The sequence below is a fragment of the Kogia breviceps genome, chromosome X (genome assembly GCF_026419965.1).
Source record: "Kogia breviceps isolate mKogBre1 chromosome X, mKogBre1 haplotype 1, whole genome shotgun sequence".
In the NCBI taxonomy this organism is placed as follows: domain Eukaryota; kingdom Metazoa; phylum Chordata; class Mammalia; order Artiodactyla; family Physeteridae; genus Kogia; species Kogia breviceps.
The window spans coordinates 72,909,337-72,928,916 of NC_081330.1; the positions used below are offsets into that span (position 1 = coordinate 72,909,337).

Below are 19,580 nucleotides of genomic sequence, written 5' to 3' on the forward strand. Positions count from 1 at the left end.
ATTGTATGGTGTATGAATCATATCTCAATTAAGCTGTTAAAAAAAGGAGAAAAATTGTTCTTACTCTGATTGTTCTAATTAGTCAAAGCTATTTTTTTTAAGCTCTCCTACTAAAGGATATCTAGCTAAAGGCTGCACTGGTTTGGCAATGGTGCCTCAAGGGCCACCATGGAGACCACTCTAATCTTTCCCTCACCCTCTCTTCTATTATTTTCCCAGTTCCTTTCCTCTGCTCCAACTAGGTCTTAGGTTTCTCAAGTATTCCCAAGCACGATTTGTCCCAGCTGGTGGACTTCAGGATTAAACTGATTACTGACCCTCAGCAACTTTCCCTTCATGACCTTAGGCAAGACATGTCCCTGCTCTCCTGTCGCTGTTCTGGTTTGCACAATGAGGGGTTGGACTACGTGATCCTTTCCAGCTCCCACATTCCATGTGAAAAAAATACAAATGATGAACACTTACTTGGACAAAAACATATAGTCTCTGCCATTTTAGCCAACAAACATATATTTGGATTACTCACTTTGTAAATGCCTATGTGATGCAATCCTCCAAAGGACAGTATTTAACATAATTATAAAATGATCAACATGAAGTCCTTATTCTTAAAAACTATCACTTTATCAAAGAAAATTCAGAGCCCAACATGGAATGCTTGATAGTCTCTCCAGACCTGTTTCCAAGGGTCCATTTTTGAATGGAAAAAAAAAAGCTTTTGCATGTTGGGGCCCTGTTGGATTTTCCAAACCAAAGGAAGAAATGAGATTGGGGTGGCAGAGACTTAACAACAGTAGTTCAACTAAATCCTAAGAGGAGAAAGGCTTTGTTTGGCAAATGGTAGAGAGACCTAGCATAAGATAGCACCTCGACAAACATCAAAAATGCTCAGAAATATGCCCAGAGAGCAATGAACACTGAAGGAATCCCTTTAGCCAGGACAACTTGCAGCTTTTTATGCAAATCAATTACATTCTCCTAACAAAACTTGGAGAAACATGTAGTCACCAGTTTCCAACATACTACCACCAGACAAATTCACAGTATTGTTTCCATGTGCCCAGCATCAGTGAGCAAAACCGAAAGAAACACATCAATTTCTCCTACACACACACACACAAATATGCAAGAGAAACCATTTTCTTTGCAGAACCTACGTTGCCTAAGTTGTGGGCATGAAATGGATAAATACTGGTTGCTAATAAAAATCAGATGGTGAGCTCTACACTGAGAAGCAAACAGCAAACGCAGGCATCATAAAAACAATAACCCTAATGTGTGTTTCTTGTCATTAAGCTGGACACCCAACATGGAAAGAAATGACTCAAAAGTGTCCATTTGCATCCCTCTTTCCCACCACCTCAGACGAACAAGCTCTCCTGTTAGTCACCTCCCGACAGTTGTCCCCATCAAAATAGCCTAGTGCAGAAGGTTGCAGGCCCCTCTCCTGTTGGCCTTCAGGCTCCTGGCTTGAGGCGCTGAACAAGGGGTAGGGGGGCAGCGGAAAGGACAAAGGTAGGCGCTTTCGATCCCTCACGGCTTTGAAGCAGGGCTGCCAGCCTCTCCCCATTCTCATCACGGAACAGAGCACCTGCCCAGGAGAGGGCCCTTCCTCCACCTTAGTAACCGGCCCTGGGGCCTAGGTGTCCCAGGAGCCCAGGCGCTGCAGCCCTAAGGGACAAAGGCCGGCCTTACAAAGAGGAGGGGGAGGCGAAAGGAGTCGGCGACAGTCGCAAGCGCTGGCAAACAAAAGCGGGCATGGGGGGGCCCGAGAACACCAAGCCCACCTCGGGGGTTCCCAGAGGTCGCCAGGTCGGGGTGAGGGGGAAAGGAGGCGTAGTAACTGGTGTGGGGGAGGGGAAGACGGAGAAAATTCCTCTGGGGACCGAGATTAGGGAGCTGCTGGGGGCGCAGCCGCCGGCAGGAAGGAGACTGGGGGGCAGACAGAGGTCCCAGGCGAGAAGGGGCAGAGTTCGTGGGTGGGGAGAGGTGATGGCCAAGAGGTGGAGGCCGGCTGGGGCTCAGCCGCGCGCATTGCTCCGCGGGAATGCGAGGGACCCTCGGGAGGGGCTCCAAAGCCGCGCGCCGCGCGGAGCTGGGGACACGCGGCCCAGGGATTCCGGGGAGAGCTCAGAGTTGGGGGCGCAGTGTGGGAAAAGAGAGAGTCTGAGGACAGAACCGTAGAGAGGCTAGGGGGGACTGTGAGGGGGCCTGACCCCCGTCCGCCCCACCTCACCTGGCGCCGGGTCGGAGTCCAGGTCTAGTGCTGAGAAAGCGCCAGCTCCGGCCGGCCCCTCTGTCCCGCGCGGGAGACCACGGACACAAAGCGGGGCACGCGGGAGGAGGGGGGAGGAGGGGGAGGAGGAGGAGGAGGAGGAGGAGGAGGAGGAGGAGGAGGGGGAGGGGGAGGGGAGGGGGAGGGGGAGGGGGAGGGGAGGGAGGAGGAGGAGACGCCTGAGGCGCGCGAGGCGGGGAGGGGGGGAAGGAGGGGCGCCCGCCGCCCTCCGCCTGGGTCAGGGGGCGGGGCGTCAGGCTGGAGGCCGCGCTCGGCCGGCCAATGGCCACCCCGCCGGCCGGCTGGCTCAGGCGCGCTACCCCGCAGCTCACCTCGGCACCTGGGCCTTGGCTGGCCCCAGCCAATCAAACGCTTTCATTTGCATAACCGGCCCCTCCCACTCGCCCAAGCCGGGGGACTGCTCCCGCAGAACACAAAGAAGGCCCCCAGCAGGGAAAGAGGGGTCCACTTCCGATTCCCTACCTGGAGAGCCTAGCATCATCACCTTTTCAGCGCGTTTATGGCTGTTTCACGGTCACCCTGATGAGGGGAGAAGTGGGGGTCATAGAGGTTTGGCCCAAGCACTCTTAAGAGGTCGGTACTCTTCTCCCTCAAGTCCTTCTAACTGAGAACTACCCTTCTGTTGCAGGAAACACAGTTATGTTCTTCACCTCTTGAGCCCTCCACCTCTGCCTCCCTCCCCCTCCCCTTTTTCCAGTCGCCCCAATCTCTGCGCTTCCTCCCGTAAACTGCTGCCCACTACTGGCCTTCAGCTGCATCGCAGCCCTATTCACCAGGCTTTGAGCACAGCCTTGATTGATGCTCCCAAGCTGTCCAAACCTACCCCAGTCCAGAAGGAAAACGAGAGAGGGAGAGGTTACTGTACCAGTGTAAGAAGGGACCTAGTCAAGTGGCTTTGATGGCAAAAAGCCAGCAGTTAGTAATAAGTCTAATCTCCCCAAATCATCTTGTTCCACCTTCCTTCTCCTACCTTCAGGTCTGTACTGGGCCACAATAGTGACTGACTGGCCAGCCCGTTTCAGAGCAGCTGCAGCCTGCTCATGAGTTGCATTCCTCAGGTTCACACCATTCACCTGTCCAAAGAGAGGAGTTATGAGCCACCCCAAAAGCAAGAAAGGAGTCCTCTGTTGTAGCAGTTAGGAGAGGGAGGTGGGTAGCCCATCCCTAAGCTTACTTGGATGCCTTTCTCAATATCCCATCCTTGCCCCTAGGATGAGACCTAAAGGATACACCTCTAGCGTAATAATATCTTTGTGGGGGTAAAATGTCAGCCAGGGTTAAGATCCAAGAGATACTCACTTCCTCCTTAAGTATAAGTCTGGTCCCTGTCCCTCACTAAGGACATCTATAAAGAGAATATGTTTTCTCCAGCTCTTAGCCTTCCCCCACTTCAAGAAGCATTCCTTGGAGACAGCGAGGTCTTCCCTCCTCCCTTTCAGACTGGCATAGCTCCCATCCTCCCACCTTGCCTTTGTCTCCTCACCGATAAGATCCGGTCTCCTCTGCGCAGCTCCCCACTCAGGTCAGCTGGGCCTCCTGCCAGGATGAAGGAGACGAAAATGCCTTCTCCATCCTCTCCTCCCACGATGTTGAAGCCCAGGCCTGTGGATCCCTTGTGCAGGATGATCTTGCGGGGCTCTCTGGTGGGAAAGGAGTGGAAGGGTCAGGACAAAGTAGGTATAAACTGTTATCCCTGTGAGGGCCAGCCTGGAACAAGGCCCATATGGCTGTAGAAGGACTTAGGTCCCTAGGTATGATACTCTGTTGCTCCCTTTCTCTCCTGAAACCTGCTTGGCTGCTGTTTGCTGCCAGGTGCCAAGTTTCAGTTGTTCTTCCTCCCTTCTTCCTGAGGGCTTGGAGTCAACTTCCCAGTGGACAGTCTCTGACTCTCTCTGGTCAACAAACCCCTACCCTGGGCTCCAGAGACCATATCTCAGAGCCCACTCACTGGTCCTCTTCCTCCCCAGATTCTCCCATCCTACCAACTTGTGTGATTTGAACCCTGGGCCACAAGAAGGGGAATCAGTTAGGGGCTGTGGGATGGCCCTGGGGTTGACTGCACTCACCACCCACAAACTGTGCATACTTACTTTATACATGCTTCTCCGCAGTCTCAAAAATCCACTGACAAACTATGACCCCTCCTACTTTCCCCAACAACAGATTTAGTCAACAGCTAGCACTATGTACCCTTGCTGGGTGATGTGGGAGATAGAGATAAAGAAATCCCAGGTCCCCAGAAGAAGCTTAGGAGCCTAACTGAAGAGAGGAGACAAACACATGAAAACTCCGACTCCAACTAACCATGTCTAAGGAATCCCTCTGTCAATGGTCACAGTGTCATCAAGTGAGAGCAGCTGCGGCTCCTGTATATCCATACAACCTGACTCAGCACACTTGCCCTGCCCACTGCCTTCACTTTAAGCATCTTTCATCCGAGGAGCCCCAGGTCCGAGGCTCTTCCTTTCTTGCTCCCAGTCTCAGGTGCGAGGCTCCTTCCCTGAGACCTGGATGCTCTTGCTAAAGCCCTCCTCTCCTCCTACCTGGCATCCCCTCCAGGCCGCAGGGAGCGGAGCGGCCGGGCCCTCTTCCGCGAAGCCCTCCTCCAGGCTGAGGCCGAAGCCAAGCCCAAGCCCAGGGACAAGCCGGAGCCTGAGAACTTGCGTGCCCTCTCCATGGCTCCTCCAGCTCTCCCCCCCCCCCCTCCAACTCCATCTGCCTACCCTTCCGGCTCTACTGCAGCCAGCCCAGCAGCCTCCCAGGCCCCACCCTGCAGCAAACCTGTCCCCCGGAACCCCTGCCGGCCTAACCAGTTCCGCAGCAGCAGCAGCCGCCAGAGTGGGGCGGGGCCGTTCCCTGCGTGCGAGGCCACCTGGCCCGCCAGCCTCCCAGCATCCCGGACCAACCCCACCGGCTGAACTGCTCTCTTTTCTAACGTGGAATGGTTGCAGCAGAGGGGGCTGCAACTGTCTCAGGGCAGGAAATCTGGCAGCCTCCACCTCCTCAGCCCCCTAAACACTCCATTCTACCCTTTCTCTGCACTTTCGAATAGGGGCCACACACTTGGCACTCCCCCTGATGGTAGAACTTGTCCCTGCAGCCACCTCTGTCCCTCCTTAGGGCCCCAAGGGCTTGAGAGGGGGCCTCCAAACCCAAAGACAGGAGCGATGAGGGCTTTATCCTCTTCTTTGCCATACTACAAGGAGGACTGTGGCCAGCCAGAAGCGATTCCTCTCCGCCCCATCCCTAGGTAGGATGCGGAGGGGCCGGGCGGGGGTGACGGGTGTCTTACCTGGTGAAGTCCTCCTCAGCCAGCATGTGCCTGGGGATAGGAGAGTAGCGGGCGGGGGGAACCTGAGGAGGAGCAGGGTAGCTGACCTTGCTCTCCACAGCCCCGAGATAACCCAGGCTGGAGTTATGGCTTATGTGGTTGTCAGCCAAGGCAGTAAAAGCTGGAATCAAGAAAGGGAGAGAAAAGTTCCGAGACCACTCCCCAGTGGTACCCTCCTCCACCCGCCACCAAGGGCTAACCATCCCCCCCACCTCAGATGCAAAGAGACCAGACCAAGGGATGCAGATTCCTCAGGCGGCTCCTCCCCACTCCACCCCCTAGGGTTCCTCCTCCACAGTCCCTTTCTGAATCCTGAGCTCACTCCTGTGAGTCTTAGAAAGAGCTAAAGTCAAGGCAATCTACAAAGAAAGGCATGACTAGAGGTGTGACTAATAATAATCCCTCACATCTCTATAGCCTGATACAGTTTTCCAAGGCCTTTCTCGTCCGTGATCTCATTTGATCCTTGCAGCAGTCCTATGAGGAGGGCAGCACATATATCATTAGCTCCTTTTTGCCAAAGGGGAAACTAAAGACAGGTGAAAGGGACTTGTCCAAGGGCACCCAGGTATAAGGGACAGGGCTGGGATTTGGGCTCAGCTTTCCTGAGCACCAGTCTTATTCTCTCTCTCTCTCTCTCTCTCTCTCTCTCTCTCTCTCTCCTTCTGTCTCTCTTAACAAGGAGCATAAACTTCTTCCCCTCCAGAAACCAGGGGGCAGGGCTTCAGGACAGGGGCAGGGCAGACTGGTACGTACTGCTGGCATAGTCGGGGGGTGCATACATGTCGTTGAGGTGGAGGCTGCCTGGCTTGGCCACCTTCAGATATACCATGTCAGATGTGTTCTTCAGCGAGGCCACAGCTTCCTCATGCCTCACATCCTGCAGATTGGTGTTGTTCACCTAGGAGAGGAGAGGCCTTAGGGCTAGCACCGGGGATAAGAAGGGAGGGCCTCCCCAGGGAACACTGAGGGGTGCCCTTATAGTGAAATTCAACAGTGCTCTATCTAACAGAGGTCCAAATACAGTGCTGTGAGGGGCAGAGAAGCAGGGGGTAGGGGGGGACAGGTGAGGAAGTTTGAGCCATGAAGAGGACTAGGGCCTTGCTATCTGGGGACACACAACTCAGATGATGCTCTTGAAATTTCCCATGATGCCTAGTCCCTGAGTGAGGATCAGGTGGAGGGAGAGGCTACTAGAGCTCCACCTCCCCACCCCGCCATTTGGGCATCCCCGGGAAGGCTGTCTCACCGCCAGCAGCCGATCTCCGATCTGTAGGCGTCCATCCTTCTGAGCAGCACCCCCGTCAATGATCTTGGTGATGTAGATGCTGTTGTCTCCTGGGATGTGCTGGTTGCCAATCCCACCAGCAATGCTGAAACCCAGGCCTGGGCGGGAGCCAGCAGGGAGTGGAGAGGGACACAAGGAGAAATTAGAGCATGCAGTCAATCCCAATCCCAATCCCCTGCACCCAGCCAAGCCACCAGCCCCATAGGAGCTCCCCCCAGGGATCTCAAACACCAGGCTGCCATCCCGAGATCAGTACAGGTGAGATGTGAGATCAAGAAAAGGGCTGTGAGCTGCACCAGGGAGTCAGGAAGGAAGTGAGGGTATTCCCTTCCAATTCCTACAGGGCCAACCAGGGGCCTCTGGCCAGAACACGAGAACCCAGAGGGCCGCACCTTTGGGCCCTTTGAGCAGGTTGACCTCCATGATGGTCTCTGGTGGGGGCTGTCGCCTCCGTACCACCAACCGCACCACAGGGCCGGCCTCCTTCAGCGCCTCCACTGCCCGGCTGTGCACCACCTCTGACACATCCACCTCATTCACCCGCAGCACACAGTCATTCACCCTGTGGGGGAAGCCCAAGAGGCATGACACCCTGCCACCGCCCCTCCACCCTCTCTCCCACCTCCTCCTCTTCCTCTCCCCTCCCCTCCCCCTCCCTCCTCACCCCTCCCCATCTCAGATCTAATGGAAGGGTCATCCTGCCAGGCGGCCCTCCTCCCCTCACCTCTATCCTGCCCCTGCCATCCCCAGCCCTGCTTCCAGGCCACCTCACCCCAGCCTCCCGTCCATGGCAGCTGCTCCACCAGGGATAATCTTGGTAATAAAGATGCCAGGGTCATCGGGGACATGGGGGTTGTCGATGCCACCAGCAATGCTGAAGCCCAGGCCAGAATTGCCCTGCAGAAGGAAGTGGAGGGGCACAGTTTGCTCATGCAGAAGGCATGGGGGAGGGTTTCCGGGGCCCCATCTACCCCTGCCACCCCCCAGAGCAGCTTCTCCAGGCCTCAGAAGGGGCCATGGCAGGCTGGGGCACATTCGTCACGAATCTGGCAGATTCCCAGCCTGTGCTGACCATTCTGGTGTGGAGGCCTCAGCAAAGCCATCCCCTCCCCAATTCCCTAGGCCTCAGCGAGCAAGGTCAATTAATATTTGTTAGTCAGTTGATTGATTGATGCAGTGATGCAGCCTCTGAGGGCCGCTGTTTCCCCATTCTCTCAATGCAGGTCCCCCACAAGTCTTGAGACCAAGGTTCAGGGCCCTCCCCTCTCCCCGTTCTAACCTTGCCCTCCCATTTCATCCTGCCCCACCTCCAGACTCACCCGCTCAAGGACTATCTCCTCATACTTGAACATGCCATCACTGCCATTCACCTAGGGGAAGACACAGGCAGGGCCCTAAGTGCCTCCTGCGCCACTCCCCCCACCACCCCCTGGTCAACCTGCTTGTCCCCCAACTCCCCACAGAGTAGGAGAGCCCAAATTGACCCTGAGACACCTGTTGGACACAGATGGGACAGGCTGACCCTGAGGAGGCCCTCCTCCCCTTGCTTCCAGCCATATCAGGCCCAACCCAGCTGCTCATTTAGCCCAGATCAATTGTCTGGGACCAGGCCAGCCAGTGGTGCACTCACCAAGAGGCTGGGCTACAGGGCCTCGAGGTTCACTAGGAGGGGTGCAGGGCGGCCTGAGGGGGATGGCAGAAATGGAACATGGCAGGCAAACCATGCCACATTCAGCATCCGTGGGGGCACCCAGTGGCCTGGACAGGAACCTGCACCCCTTCTGAACCACAGCTCTCCCTGACTTGGGATCACAGACTCCCACCACGTCAGAGCTGGAAGGACAGCAGACACCATCTTGTTCAACCTTTCCCATGTGACAGATAGTGACACTGAGGCCCAGAGAGGACACAGGTTGTGCCTAAGGGCACACTGGGAGTTAGTGAAGGAGCAGGGGCTAGAACCTGGATCTCCACATGCTCTTTTTTTTTTTTTTTTTTTTTTTTGCGGTACGCGGGCCTCTCACTGTTGTGGCCTCTCCTGTTGCGGAGCACAGGCTCTGGACGCGCAGGGTCAGCGGCCATGGCTCACGGGCCCAGCCGCTCCGCGGCATGTGGGATCTTCCCGGACCAGGGCACGAACCCGTGTCCCCTGCATCGGCAGGCAGACTCTCAACCACTGCGCACCAGGAAAGCCCACCACATGCTCTTTTGAGTAAAGCAAGCTGCCAAGGCTATTGATGTTCTGGCCACTCATCACCTTGCCCAGCAAAGCTCATGGGAAAAAGAAAAGTTACCCCCTTCAGAGTATCTCATGAACCCTCATTCTATCTCCTGTGTCCCCAAGAACCCAATTCCTTAAATGGGCAGAAGTCAATCCATTTTCTATCAAGGGGCTTTTGATCCCGAACCCTTTGTGTTTCCCAGCAGAAAGGGATCTGCTCAGGAGTCAGAGGCAAAGCCAGGGGTGGGACAGGAGCAGAGTGCACAAGATGCCCCATGAGGGAGAAGCTGATGACCCATGGACTGATTGGCAGCCGAGTCCACGGCCTTCAACATGCAACCACAGGAGGAGAAGCAAGGGAAAGGGATGGAAACACAGGGTTGGTCTGACCAACCCACAGAGATGGCCTCTCAGACAGGACTTACTTGTGGCCACTGCCAAGTGAAAATGTGATTCTGGACAGACAAGTAGCACCTGCTCCCTGGCTTTCACTCTTATCCCCAAGAATGGAGGAGCCCTCTTGCCTCTCTCCCCAGATAGCCTGGTGCCCCTCCCCCATCTTTCTCTGGCTATGTTGCCCCTTTCCTGACCTCTGGTCTCCTCATCTCATCTGAAGAGGGAAGCTGCAAACCCAGGGTGAGGGCTCCTCTGCATGCCCTGCTCTGCTTCCCCTCCCACCTACACCCCACACAGCTTTGGCTTCAAAAAGCAGAGAGGAGGAGAGGGCTGGCAAGTCATGCCTCCACCTTTTCTGAGCCTGGCCCCAGGGCTTTTTGCCCTGCAGCCCTAGGAGTTGGTGGGAGGATTCTCGCTGCAGCCCTACTCCTGTCCCTGATCCCAGGAGGAAGAACCGATGGCTCTTAAGAGCCCGCAAACCAACACCACTGCCTGAAGTACCATGCAACAGACACATAGGCAAAAGGATTTCCATGTAGCTCTTGTATGCATCTGGTACACCATGTGTCCCCACATGTGATAGCCATGCTTCAAGTCCAGCTCTGGTGAGACCCAGCAGCTCCCAGCTTCCACTGGTCCACCCTCCAGCCTCCCACCACCCCCCTCAGGGAACCTGCTCCCAGGGCCAGGAGCCATCCAGGGATCAGCCCTGGCAAAGAAACCTTGACCAACTGGCCCAGCCTTGGGACTGGCACCTATCTACCAGTTAAGCAGGACAAGCACAAGAGAGTGTTTACAAGGGTAGGGCCCCAGGATGGAGGAGAATCCGCTGGAGAGGGCAAGGGGCCAAGGCAAGAGACACAGGAAACAGTCAGTGTGGACAGACAGAAGGCTGGAACCGAGGACTCCTCTCCCCAAGAAGTCCCCACCTTCGCTTCTGAGTGAGAGCACATCTGATCCCCAGAGGGGGACAGAGGTGGCCAGATGGTCACCAGTTTGGGGCAGCCAGCACCTGCCCTCCACAACAAAGCCTCCTCCTCCCCTCTCCCTACCCTGGGGGCTGCAGAGCCGAGTAACCAGACAGGCCCTCTGCCATGCATGCCAGGGACCTGGCTCTGCCGGCCCATCCTCCATTTTGCTGCTTCTCCCACAGATGCTCCTTCCATTTTCTAAGCTGGCAGTTTATTTAGGCTGGGAGTGGAAGCCAGAGTTGTGCCCAGCACCCAGGGGTTCCCAAGCTGTGCCAAGTCAGGGCTGGGGGGCCAAGTTCTCCCACATCTTGCGGTACCCAAGGGGAAGATGCCCCACCGGGGCCAGTCCCTGCACCAGAGCAGCTGCCCCTTGCCTGGCTCCAGGCATCATGCCTGTTCTGGAGCAAGGAAGCTGGCTTCAGTCCCCCCCTCACCCCCTGAGTACACATACACACTTCAGAGCTGCTTGGACAAAAGAGTCCATCCTTCTCAGCAGCCTCTCAGCCTTGCTTGGGACGTGTCTCTCGCCTCCTCCCCCTCCCGTCCCTTGCCTGTCAAGCGCCTCTCACCAGGGACACCACATGCGCGCGCGCGCGCGCGCACGCACACACACACACACACACACACACAGGCACATGCATGCACACACTTACAGCCACATGCTCACACACATATACATGTAGCCACACACACACACACACACAGGCAAACACAGCCAAACCTGCAGCTTCATCTACAGAGACACCTCCACATTCAGAGAGACATCCCCACATGTCCATGTGCACATTCACACACAAAGGGACTAGGACGGAGAGGGACTCACGGCATCAAGGGATGAAGCTCAGCAAGCTGGGCACATGGGCTCCTCAACATAGATTCACAGGAGCTCCACTGCCTTCCTCCACACACCTCAACACACACACATGTCCCCCCTACACAGAGCACCATGCCCCCTCTTCCCCTCCTGTGGAGACACACACCGCACACAGCCCCCGCAGAACCTCCCGCCCCCTGCCAGACACAGAGACACTGCTAACCCCCCACCCCGCCCACGCTGAGGCGAACCCAATCCCCCCACACGGGAGATTGTGCCCCTCCGCCATGCCTTTGCCTCCTGACACACAGCTCCTCCCAATCCCCTCCAAATGGAGACCCCCAAACAGACACACTGGGAAGCACACATTTCCCACCGCCTCTCTTGGCCCAGCTGCAATGCTAGGGCTCAGGGTCTGCGGGCTGGGAGCCCCGGGAGCCCATGCTGAACCCCAGGCCTCCAGGCGCCCACTCCTCAGCCCCTGTGGGTTGTTGCCCCACCACCACCCCTCTGCTGATCCATACCTGCTCATACCAATCCCGGTTGGTACAGGTGCACTCGGGCCACCAGCTGGGGCCGCTGCCGTTGAGTTTGGGGGTGCTCTTGCCCGAGACTGGCTTAGGGGGCACTGGCCCCACATCCCGGCCGGTGGAGATGAGCTTGGCCTTGGTGCGGGGGGTGGGGGTGGCCCCCGCCTGCGAGGGCAGGGTCTGCGAGCTGTAGCCCCCGTAACCGGCGCTGGCTCCATTGCCCCCACCTGGCCCGTAGGGGTCGGGTACCTGCCAGTCCCCGTAGCCGGGAGGCTCAAGGCGCCGCAGGGCGGCCAGGCGGGTCACCTCGTAGCACTCGGGGCACTTACAGCAGTGCTGGTGCTTGTGCATGGCACTGCCCCCCGCGGCCCGGACCCCCCAGCCCACGCCGGTTTCCACACCGCCGCTGCCGCCGCCGCTGCCGCCAGGCTCCCGGGCACACTCACACTGCTCTGACCAGGAAGGGGGGGGCACCCGTGGGGGCGCCCGGGCGGAGCGGGGCCTGGGGCCGGGCGGGCGTCCCGGGGCCTCTGCCCCCACGCTGCCCCGCACCCACGGCTCCCCCTCCAGCACTGGCGGCTCCGTGTCGCCCGTCGTGGCTCCTGGGCCAAGGCCCAGCGGCAAAGAAGAAGCGGGAGCCTGGGCAGAAGCTGGGTGCTGCGAGGACCGCTCCCGCACTGGTCCCCAGGATGGATCTGAGTGGAGTCAAGAGCATCTCTCCCTGGCTCCCTTCTCAGTTGATTCCAGCCAATCAGCGTGCAGAGTCAGGCAGCGGCAGCGGCAGCGGCAGGAATGCTAAACAGCGGCTCCTTAAAGGAACAGAGGCAGTGGCGCCCCCAGGCTCAGCCCCAGGTCCCCAGATATCGGGGGTAGGGCCAACCCTAGGGCAGGGACAGGGGACTTGTGTCACGGGTGAGCTCAGCCCCCATTCTCGTGCCCCCTCATCTCCAATTTCAGCCCGACCTCAGCCCACTCCACCCCACCCCACTACCAAGAGGGAGTTGCAGGGAGATGCTCAATGGGTCCTCGGGCTTGCTCTGAGCTGGGGCCACCAGAAGTAAAGACTTGAGGCGGCAGTACAGATCGAAGGGATGTTAGAGCAGGGTGAGGGAGATGCTCTCTCCTAACAGGGGACCAAGGAAGAGGGCAGCTTAGGAGGTTACTACTCTCTTGTCAGGGCCTCTTCTTCAGGACTATTGTTCTCTCAACCTCTAGGCCCCGAAATGACTGCAACCTCACACTTGACCTGCTTCCATCACCAATGAGGGACTCAAGCTTAGAACAGAAGGAAAGAAAAGCTCTAAGCGTTTGTCCCTGGCGCACAGATTCCTGTCTCCTCAACTCCACTCCTGCATGGTTATGATGGGGGAAAGAGCTTCAGGATGCCAAGAGAGTAAAGAAAGTCCAGGGCAGAAGGAAAGGTAAGAAGAGATCTGAAGTGAAAGAAATCCGGGTGTCTGGAGAAGAAGTTGGGAATACTTATCCAAGGACATTTCCTTAGCCTCTCCTGGCTCAGTCTGTTGGAGGATGGAAGAAGGATGACATGCTGGGAAAACTCTTATCTTTTTGCTGTTCTTTTTGTCATTAGCTACCAATTATTGAGTCTTCACAAAGTCCTAAGTGCTTTACATGCAAACAAAACCCCTACCAAGGTGCTACTATTATTATCCGACATTTACCAAGAAATTGAGGCTCAGAGATGTTAATACAGCTAGGTTACATAGATGGAAGCGACAGAATCAGGATGCAAATCCTGGCCATTTGACTCGAGTCCACACTCTGAACCACTCAAGTCCAACAGGTCTATTCTAAGTTCTCCTGCAGATCTCAGATCTCAGTTCAACAAACATTCATTGCACACCTACTCTATGCAAGACCTTGACCTAGGCCCTAGGGCTACAGAAATTCATTCTTAAGTCAACAAGTATTCACTGAGCACCTGCTATGTGCCAGACACTGTTCTAGGATTTGAGGATATAGCAGCAAACAGAACAAAACACAATAAATCCCCACCCTTGGGGTGCTCACATTCTAGTGAAAGGGCACAGACAAAAAATAGCACAATAAATAAATGAAGTATATACTATGATATATGGTGATAAGTGCTATGGGAAAAAAGAAAAAGAGCAGAGAAAGCAGGATTGGGAGTACTAGGTAAGGACTTGAGGTTGTGATCATTTTTCTTCAAGTTTTTTACCCCTGCCTTTTAACGTGAAAATTTTCAAACATACAGAAAAATTTAAAGAATTTTACAGGGAACAAACAGCCAATTGCCACCTAGATTCTCATTAACATTTTACTATACTTGCTTTATCACATGTGTATCCTCCACATATCCTCTCCAACTTTTTTTAAAAATGACAATTTGCAAACATACAGAAATGTTGAAAGAATAGTACAAGGGACACCTATATATCTTCCTCATAGAGCCAACAACTGGCAATGTCTTGTTATATTTGCTTTATCGATCTATCTACAATTTCTTCTGAACTGTTCAAATGTACGTTACAGATTTCATTACACTCCTCCCATAAATATTTCAGCATTCATCTTGTGGGAATAAAGACATTCTCCCACATAACCACAATATGATTATGACATCTAAGAAAATTAACAATAATTTCATATCATCTAATATCATCTAATGTCCAGTCTATATTCATATTTCTCCAAACTTGCCTTTTATCTTTTTTAACATCAGAACCTAATCAAGGCTGTCACATTGCATTCATGTCTTTAGCCACTAGAACAGCCCCAATCTTAAAAGAAAAACTTTTTATTTTGAGATAATTATAGATTTACAAGGAAGTTTCAGAGATAGCACAGAGAGGGTCCATGTACCCTTCACCCAGTTTTCCTCAATGATTGCATCTTACATAATTATAGTACAATATCAAAACCAGGAAATTGACAATGGTACAGTGTGTGTATAGTTCTATACCATTTTACCACATGCAGAGATTTCTGTAACAACCACTGCAATCAAAATACAAAACTATTTTGTCACCACAAAGACCTACTGGTGTCATCATTTTAAAAGGATGAGGAAAGTGTAAAAAAAATTACCTCCCTTTAGGTCTCTTTACCATGTCTCATTTATAGTATGGTTGTCTTAAATATTTCCTCTACATATACTGAGCTTCACATCAGATGATGTTTTACTTATTGCTTCAACCATCAAACATTATTTAGACAACTCAAGAGAAGAAGGAAAGTCTGTTGTATGTACTTACGTTTTTACTCATTCTATTCTTTCTTCCTTCCCGATGTTCCAAGATTTCTTCTTTTATCATTTCCTTTCTGTTTTGAGAACTGCCTTTAACCACTCTTTTAGGGTGGGTCTGCTGGTGTCACGGTCTCGTAGCTTTCCTTTTTCTGAGGATAACTTGATTTCTCCCTCATTTCTGAAGGATATAGCATCCAGGCTTGGCAGTTATTTTAACACTTGAAATACGTTGTTGCCACTTCCTTCTGGCCACCATGGTTTCTGGTGAGAAATCGCTGATACTTGAATTGCTTTCCCCCTGTTGGTAAAGTGGTGTTTCTCTCTTACTGCTTTCAAGATTTTCTCTTTGCCTCGTTTTTAAAAGTTTTATTATAATGTGTCTTGGCATGGATTTGACTTTATCCTGTGTTGAGGGTTTGTTCAACTTCTTGAATCTGTAGGTTTATGTATTTTGCCAGATTTGGGGGATTTTCAGCCATCATTTCTTGAGGACTTTTCACCCCCACCCTTTCTCTTCTCCTTCTGGGACTCCGATGACATGAATGTTAGGCCTTTTGTTATAGTCCCACATGTCTCTGAGGCTCTGTTCATGTTTTTGTTTTTAGTCGAGTCACCTAGTCAAGTCTGTCCTTTTCTCCTTCTTTTAGTGTCTTCCTATGTTTGTTTTATATATCACATACAGAGTTTTAGCTGTCCTTAGTGGGAGAAATAGGGAGAAGCATGTCTACTCCACTTGGGTCCAGAACTAGAAGTCTCCCATCTTTATTTTTTTAAATTAATGACATTGGCTTTTTGAAAAGTACAACTCATTTGTTTTGTAGAATATCCTACTTCTGGATTTGTCTGGTTTTTTCCCTTGTGGTGTCATTTATCTTGTTCCTCTATACGCTGTATTTACTGTAAACTGGAAATTAGAATACAGGCAATCTTAAATAGGCTGGTCAAGGTAGGCCTCACTGAGAAAGTGACATTTGAACAAAGACTTGAGGGAGGTGAGGAAGGGAGCCATGCAGAAGAGTATACCTAGCAAGGGAAGAGCCAGTGCAAAGGTCATGGGTAAGAAGTGCATCTGGCTTGTTCAAGAAACAGCAAGGAGGACCAAGTAGCTGGAGCAGAGTGGGAGGGAGAATGTACTAGGGGATATGATCAGAGATTTAGTAGGAGACCAGATTGTATAGGGCCTGTAGGCCATTGAAGGATTTTGGCTTTACTCTGAGAGAGATGGGGAGCCATTGGAGAGTTTTTGTGCTGAGAACTGACATGATCTGACTTGCGTTTAGCAGGATCACTCTGGCTTCCGTGTGGAGAATAGGCCACAGGGGACAAGGGTGAAGCAGTGAGACCAGTCAGGAGGTTACTGAGGTGATGCCAGTGAGACGTGATGGTGGTTTGGACCAGGGTGGTAGCACTGGAGGTGATAAGAAGTGATTGGATTCTGGAAGTATTTCGAAGAGAGAGTCAACAGGATTTGCTGACAGATTGAATATGAGGTGTGGTTCCAAGGTTTTTTGGCCAGAGCAACTGGAAAGGTGAAACTGCCATCAACTGAGATGAGGACCGCTTTAGGGGAGGGGTCATTTGGGCGAAAAAAATCAGGTGTCCAGCTTTGGACATGTTGAGTTTGAGATGTCTATCAGACATCCAAGTGGCAATGAATAGTAAACAGACCCTGTCACCAAGGTGCTCAAAGTTAGAGAAATGGACATACAGAAGCATTTCATTACAGTAACTGTGAAAAGTGCTATTTCAGAGGGGTATACAAAAAAGCAAGTTATCAATTCTACTTGTGGGTGGCAAGGGGCTTACGAAAAGTTTCATAAGAGATGACATTTTTAGTTTGCTCCTGAAGGGTGACTAGGTGTTCATTAGGTAGAGAAAAGAGAGTGTCTTGTTTCCTGTATTCTTAGACCCTGGCACACAGTGGTTGCTCAGTCACACCCAACCCAGTCACTAGCTGTGTGACCTTGGCCATTACTTTACTTCTTGAGCTTCAGTTTCTTTATCTGTGAAATGGAAATCATCATAGGGTTTTTGTGAGGATTAAATGTAAAACATTTAGCACATTACCTTGTACACAGTGGGTTAACGTTAATTATTATTGTTGAATGAACAAATGAATGAATATCTTCCTTCATGACCAAGTCTAGGCTAGGCTGGTAACTCAGGACCTTAAAATCTTTTATATGCTCAGCAGTTCGCCAATACTATAGAGTGCTAGACTCTTTTCCTACATCCTAAAAGTAGATCAGGAAAAACAAAAAACAAAAAACACCCTATAGCCTGGGCCTCTGAACTGCTCTGATTGAGGAATAAACACTGCTAAACCTGGAGTGAATGGAGAGGGTCAAACTGCCTTCCCCACACTCTGTCCCCATTGACTGCTCTCTCTCTCTCTCTCTCTCTCTCTGTCTCTCTCTCTCTCTCTCTCTCACACACACACACAAACACACACACATTTTCATTTTTAATGAATATGAGTTACATCCCTTTACATTCATAGTGAGCTTCTCCCCATTCTCCAGGCTCTCTGATGCTCAGACTGGACTTGGTTGGCAAGTCAGCAACCTTGAGATGCTTTGACATTTGGAATCCCCTCCCAACTGCTAGAGTTCCAGCCTGAGGCCCCAGGGAGACAGGCGCCCCTACAGGTCGAAAACAGCCCACGCCCCTGCAGGCGGTCGTGGTTGCTAGGCAACCGGAGGCCCGCACGGAGACTGAAGCCACAGAGGAGCCTGAGAAGGGATTTTGGAGAAGAGGAACTGTTTCTCACTCCTATCCACCGTTTCTCCAGCGCCCTCCCTCAGCAAACTGATGGGGTTAGGGCAGCATGCGGCCCGCTGCTGTCTGATAATCTGGGCTCATTCTTGAAAGTACAGCTTCACTCGGTGACCCCAATCTTTTTGTGTGGAGAAATAATCACCCTTGCCTCAAAGCCCTCGGGTTTCACCTGGGAGCCAGAGATTGGGATTGCTGAAAGCAGGAATTTTCTGGTTTTCGAGTAAGGGGCATTGCTGTGGGTGTGCATCCTTGGTGGATGGGAATTCTAGCACACTGGGCGTGGGAAGGAATAATTTTGGTAATTAGTCTACTAAGGTATCAAGATTTCCCCACCATTCCCAAGGCATGGATTGGGGAACTCCTACTTTCGCCCATTAAAATAAAAAGGCCCCATAGGAATGACAATATATAAAGGATCATTCATACCTTGGTGGAGACAAGTTTCTCAGTGGCTTTCCTGAATTAGATTTCTCTATGGAGTAGGGAGAGATCCTGAGGTCTGTTGACCCCTGTGAGTATGGACAGAGCCCAACAAGAGGGAAAGAAACAAAAAGAAGAATGGCAGGGTAGTAACACAGAATTCGGCAGCTTCCTAGTGCTGTGTCTGGTTTGGGGCTAGCAAATCCTGTCAGCTCTGTGCCCTCTCTGTTAGGACCATGATGAAGTATTTCGTCCTTATGAGGGCCTTTGGGGACCAGAAATCCACAGCTTTTCCTCCTAGTAACCTAGCATTCTGGCCCAGGAGAAGGCCCAAGCAGGCCGAAGCCGTGGGCACAATAATCCCTCCACTTGGGACTCATCTATTCACTCTCAGTACAGCAGGAGCTTCATTGTGGCAGAGCCCCAAGCCATGGCAAGCTTACGGGAGAGCTGTGCCCAGAGTCTTGTCGTGGGCTTTCCCTTAAGAGTTCCAAGGTAGAGATACCAGGCTGAGGTACTGGCAGCCAGAGAGGTCCTGGTCCAGCCACTGCCCCAGTCCACAACATCTCCACAGCCGCACGACGGCAGAAGGAGGCTCCTTGCTCCCTGTGCTTCTAAACTGAACTGGGTCGGGGCTGTGCCTTAGCTCTATTAATAGCCCCCTAGCCCAGCCTGCTAGCCCCAAACCCGGATGCCAGAAGCTGTGAGTCAGCAGCTAAAAATAACGAGAGCAACTGCACCCAAACCCCAATGAGCAGCGCCCCTTGGCCCTCCGCCCTCAAGGTTTGATCAATCTCAGCCTCCAGTCCAGGACCTTATAGAGGTTAAGTGCGCCATAGCTGTCCAGTCCCTCCTGGGAAGAGAGGAAAGATGGGCGGTGGCAGGCTCAGGGCTGAGTGCTCAAGGCTAGGGGCTAGGGGCAAGGGCTTGGGGCATTCCGGCCGAGAGTCTAGACTCTGAGGCTAGAGGACTGCAGCTGAGATCCTGGGAGCTGAGAGGTGGAGGCTGCGGGGGTTGGAGACCCTGGATGTGGTCAGGGTCAGGTCGGAATGGGGGGGGGAAGAGGCTGCGGGGCTGAGAGGCTGGGCGACTGGGAGGGGACAGAAAAGTAGGGGTGGGGTGGGGGGGAGGTCCATGCTGAGAGGTGAGAGCCCGGCAGTACCTGGGCGCCCCAGAGCTGAGGCCGGCAGTCGGTCTGAGGGGCGGGATCGGGAACAGGGAAAACTACGGAAATGCAGCTTGAAAAGGTAGTGTGTGGAAGAGGCGGTCCAAGGCGGCGTGGACCCCCGAGAAGACTGGGACCAGGCAG

General features: G+C 53.1%; 1 protein-coding gene across 5 annotated transcripts in view; it reads right to left on the minus strand.

Moving 5' to 3' along the window:
- The window catches only part of DLG3 (discs large MAGUK scaffold protein 3), a 60,206-nt gene extending 44,392 nt beyond the window's left edge, over positions 1-15,814 (minus strand). For 2 of the 5 annotated variants that reach the window (XM_059050396.2, XM_059050398.2), the window contains exons 1-9: positions 11,842-12,548; positions 8,235-8,285; positions 7,688-7,812; positions 7,308-7,477; positions 6,877-7,013; positions 6,384-6,528; positions 5,589-5,748; positions 3,780-3,936; positions 3,267-3,369 (exon numbers count right to left, since the gene is read on the minus strand). In XM_059050396.2, coding sequence (XP_058906379.1) covers positions 3,267-3,369; positions 3,780-3,936; positions 5,589-5,748; positions 6,384-6,528; positions 6,877-7,013; positions 7,308-7,477; positions 7,688-7,812; positions 8,235-8,285; positions 11,842-12,198 — 1,405 coding nt within the window. In that variant the 5' untranslated portion in view covers positions 12,199-12,548. Of the gene's footprint in view, positions 1-2,236; positions 2,341-3,266; positions 3,370-3,779; positions 3,937-5,588; positions 5,749-6,383; positions 6,529-6,876; positions 7,014-7,307; positions 7,478-7,687; positions 7,813-8,234; positions 8,286-11,841; positions 12,549-15,080 lie in introns of those variants that run through there. The other 3 variants (XM_059050391.2, XM_067024309.1, XM_059050395.2) reach the window with 3 other exon arrangements.
- Between the last annotated feature and the right edge of the window lie 3,766 nt (positions 15,815-19,580).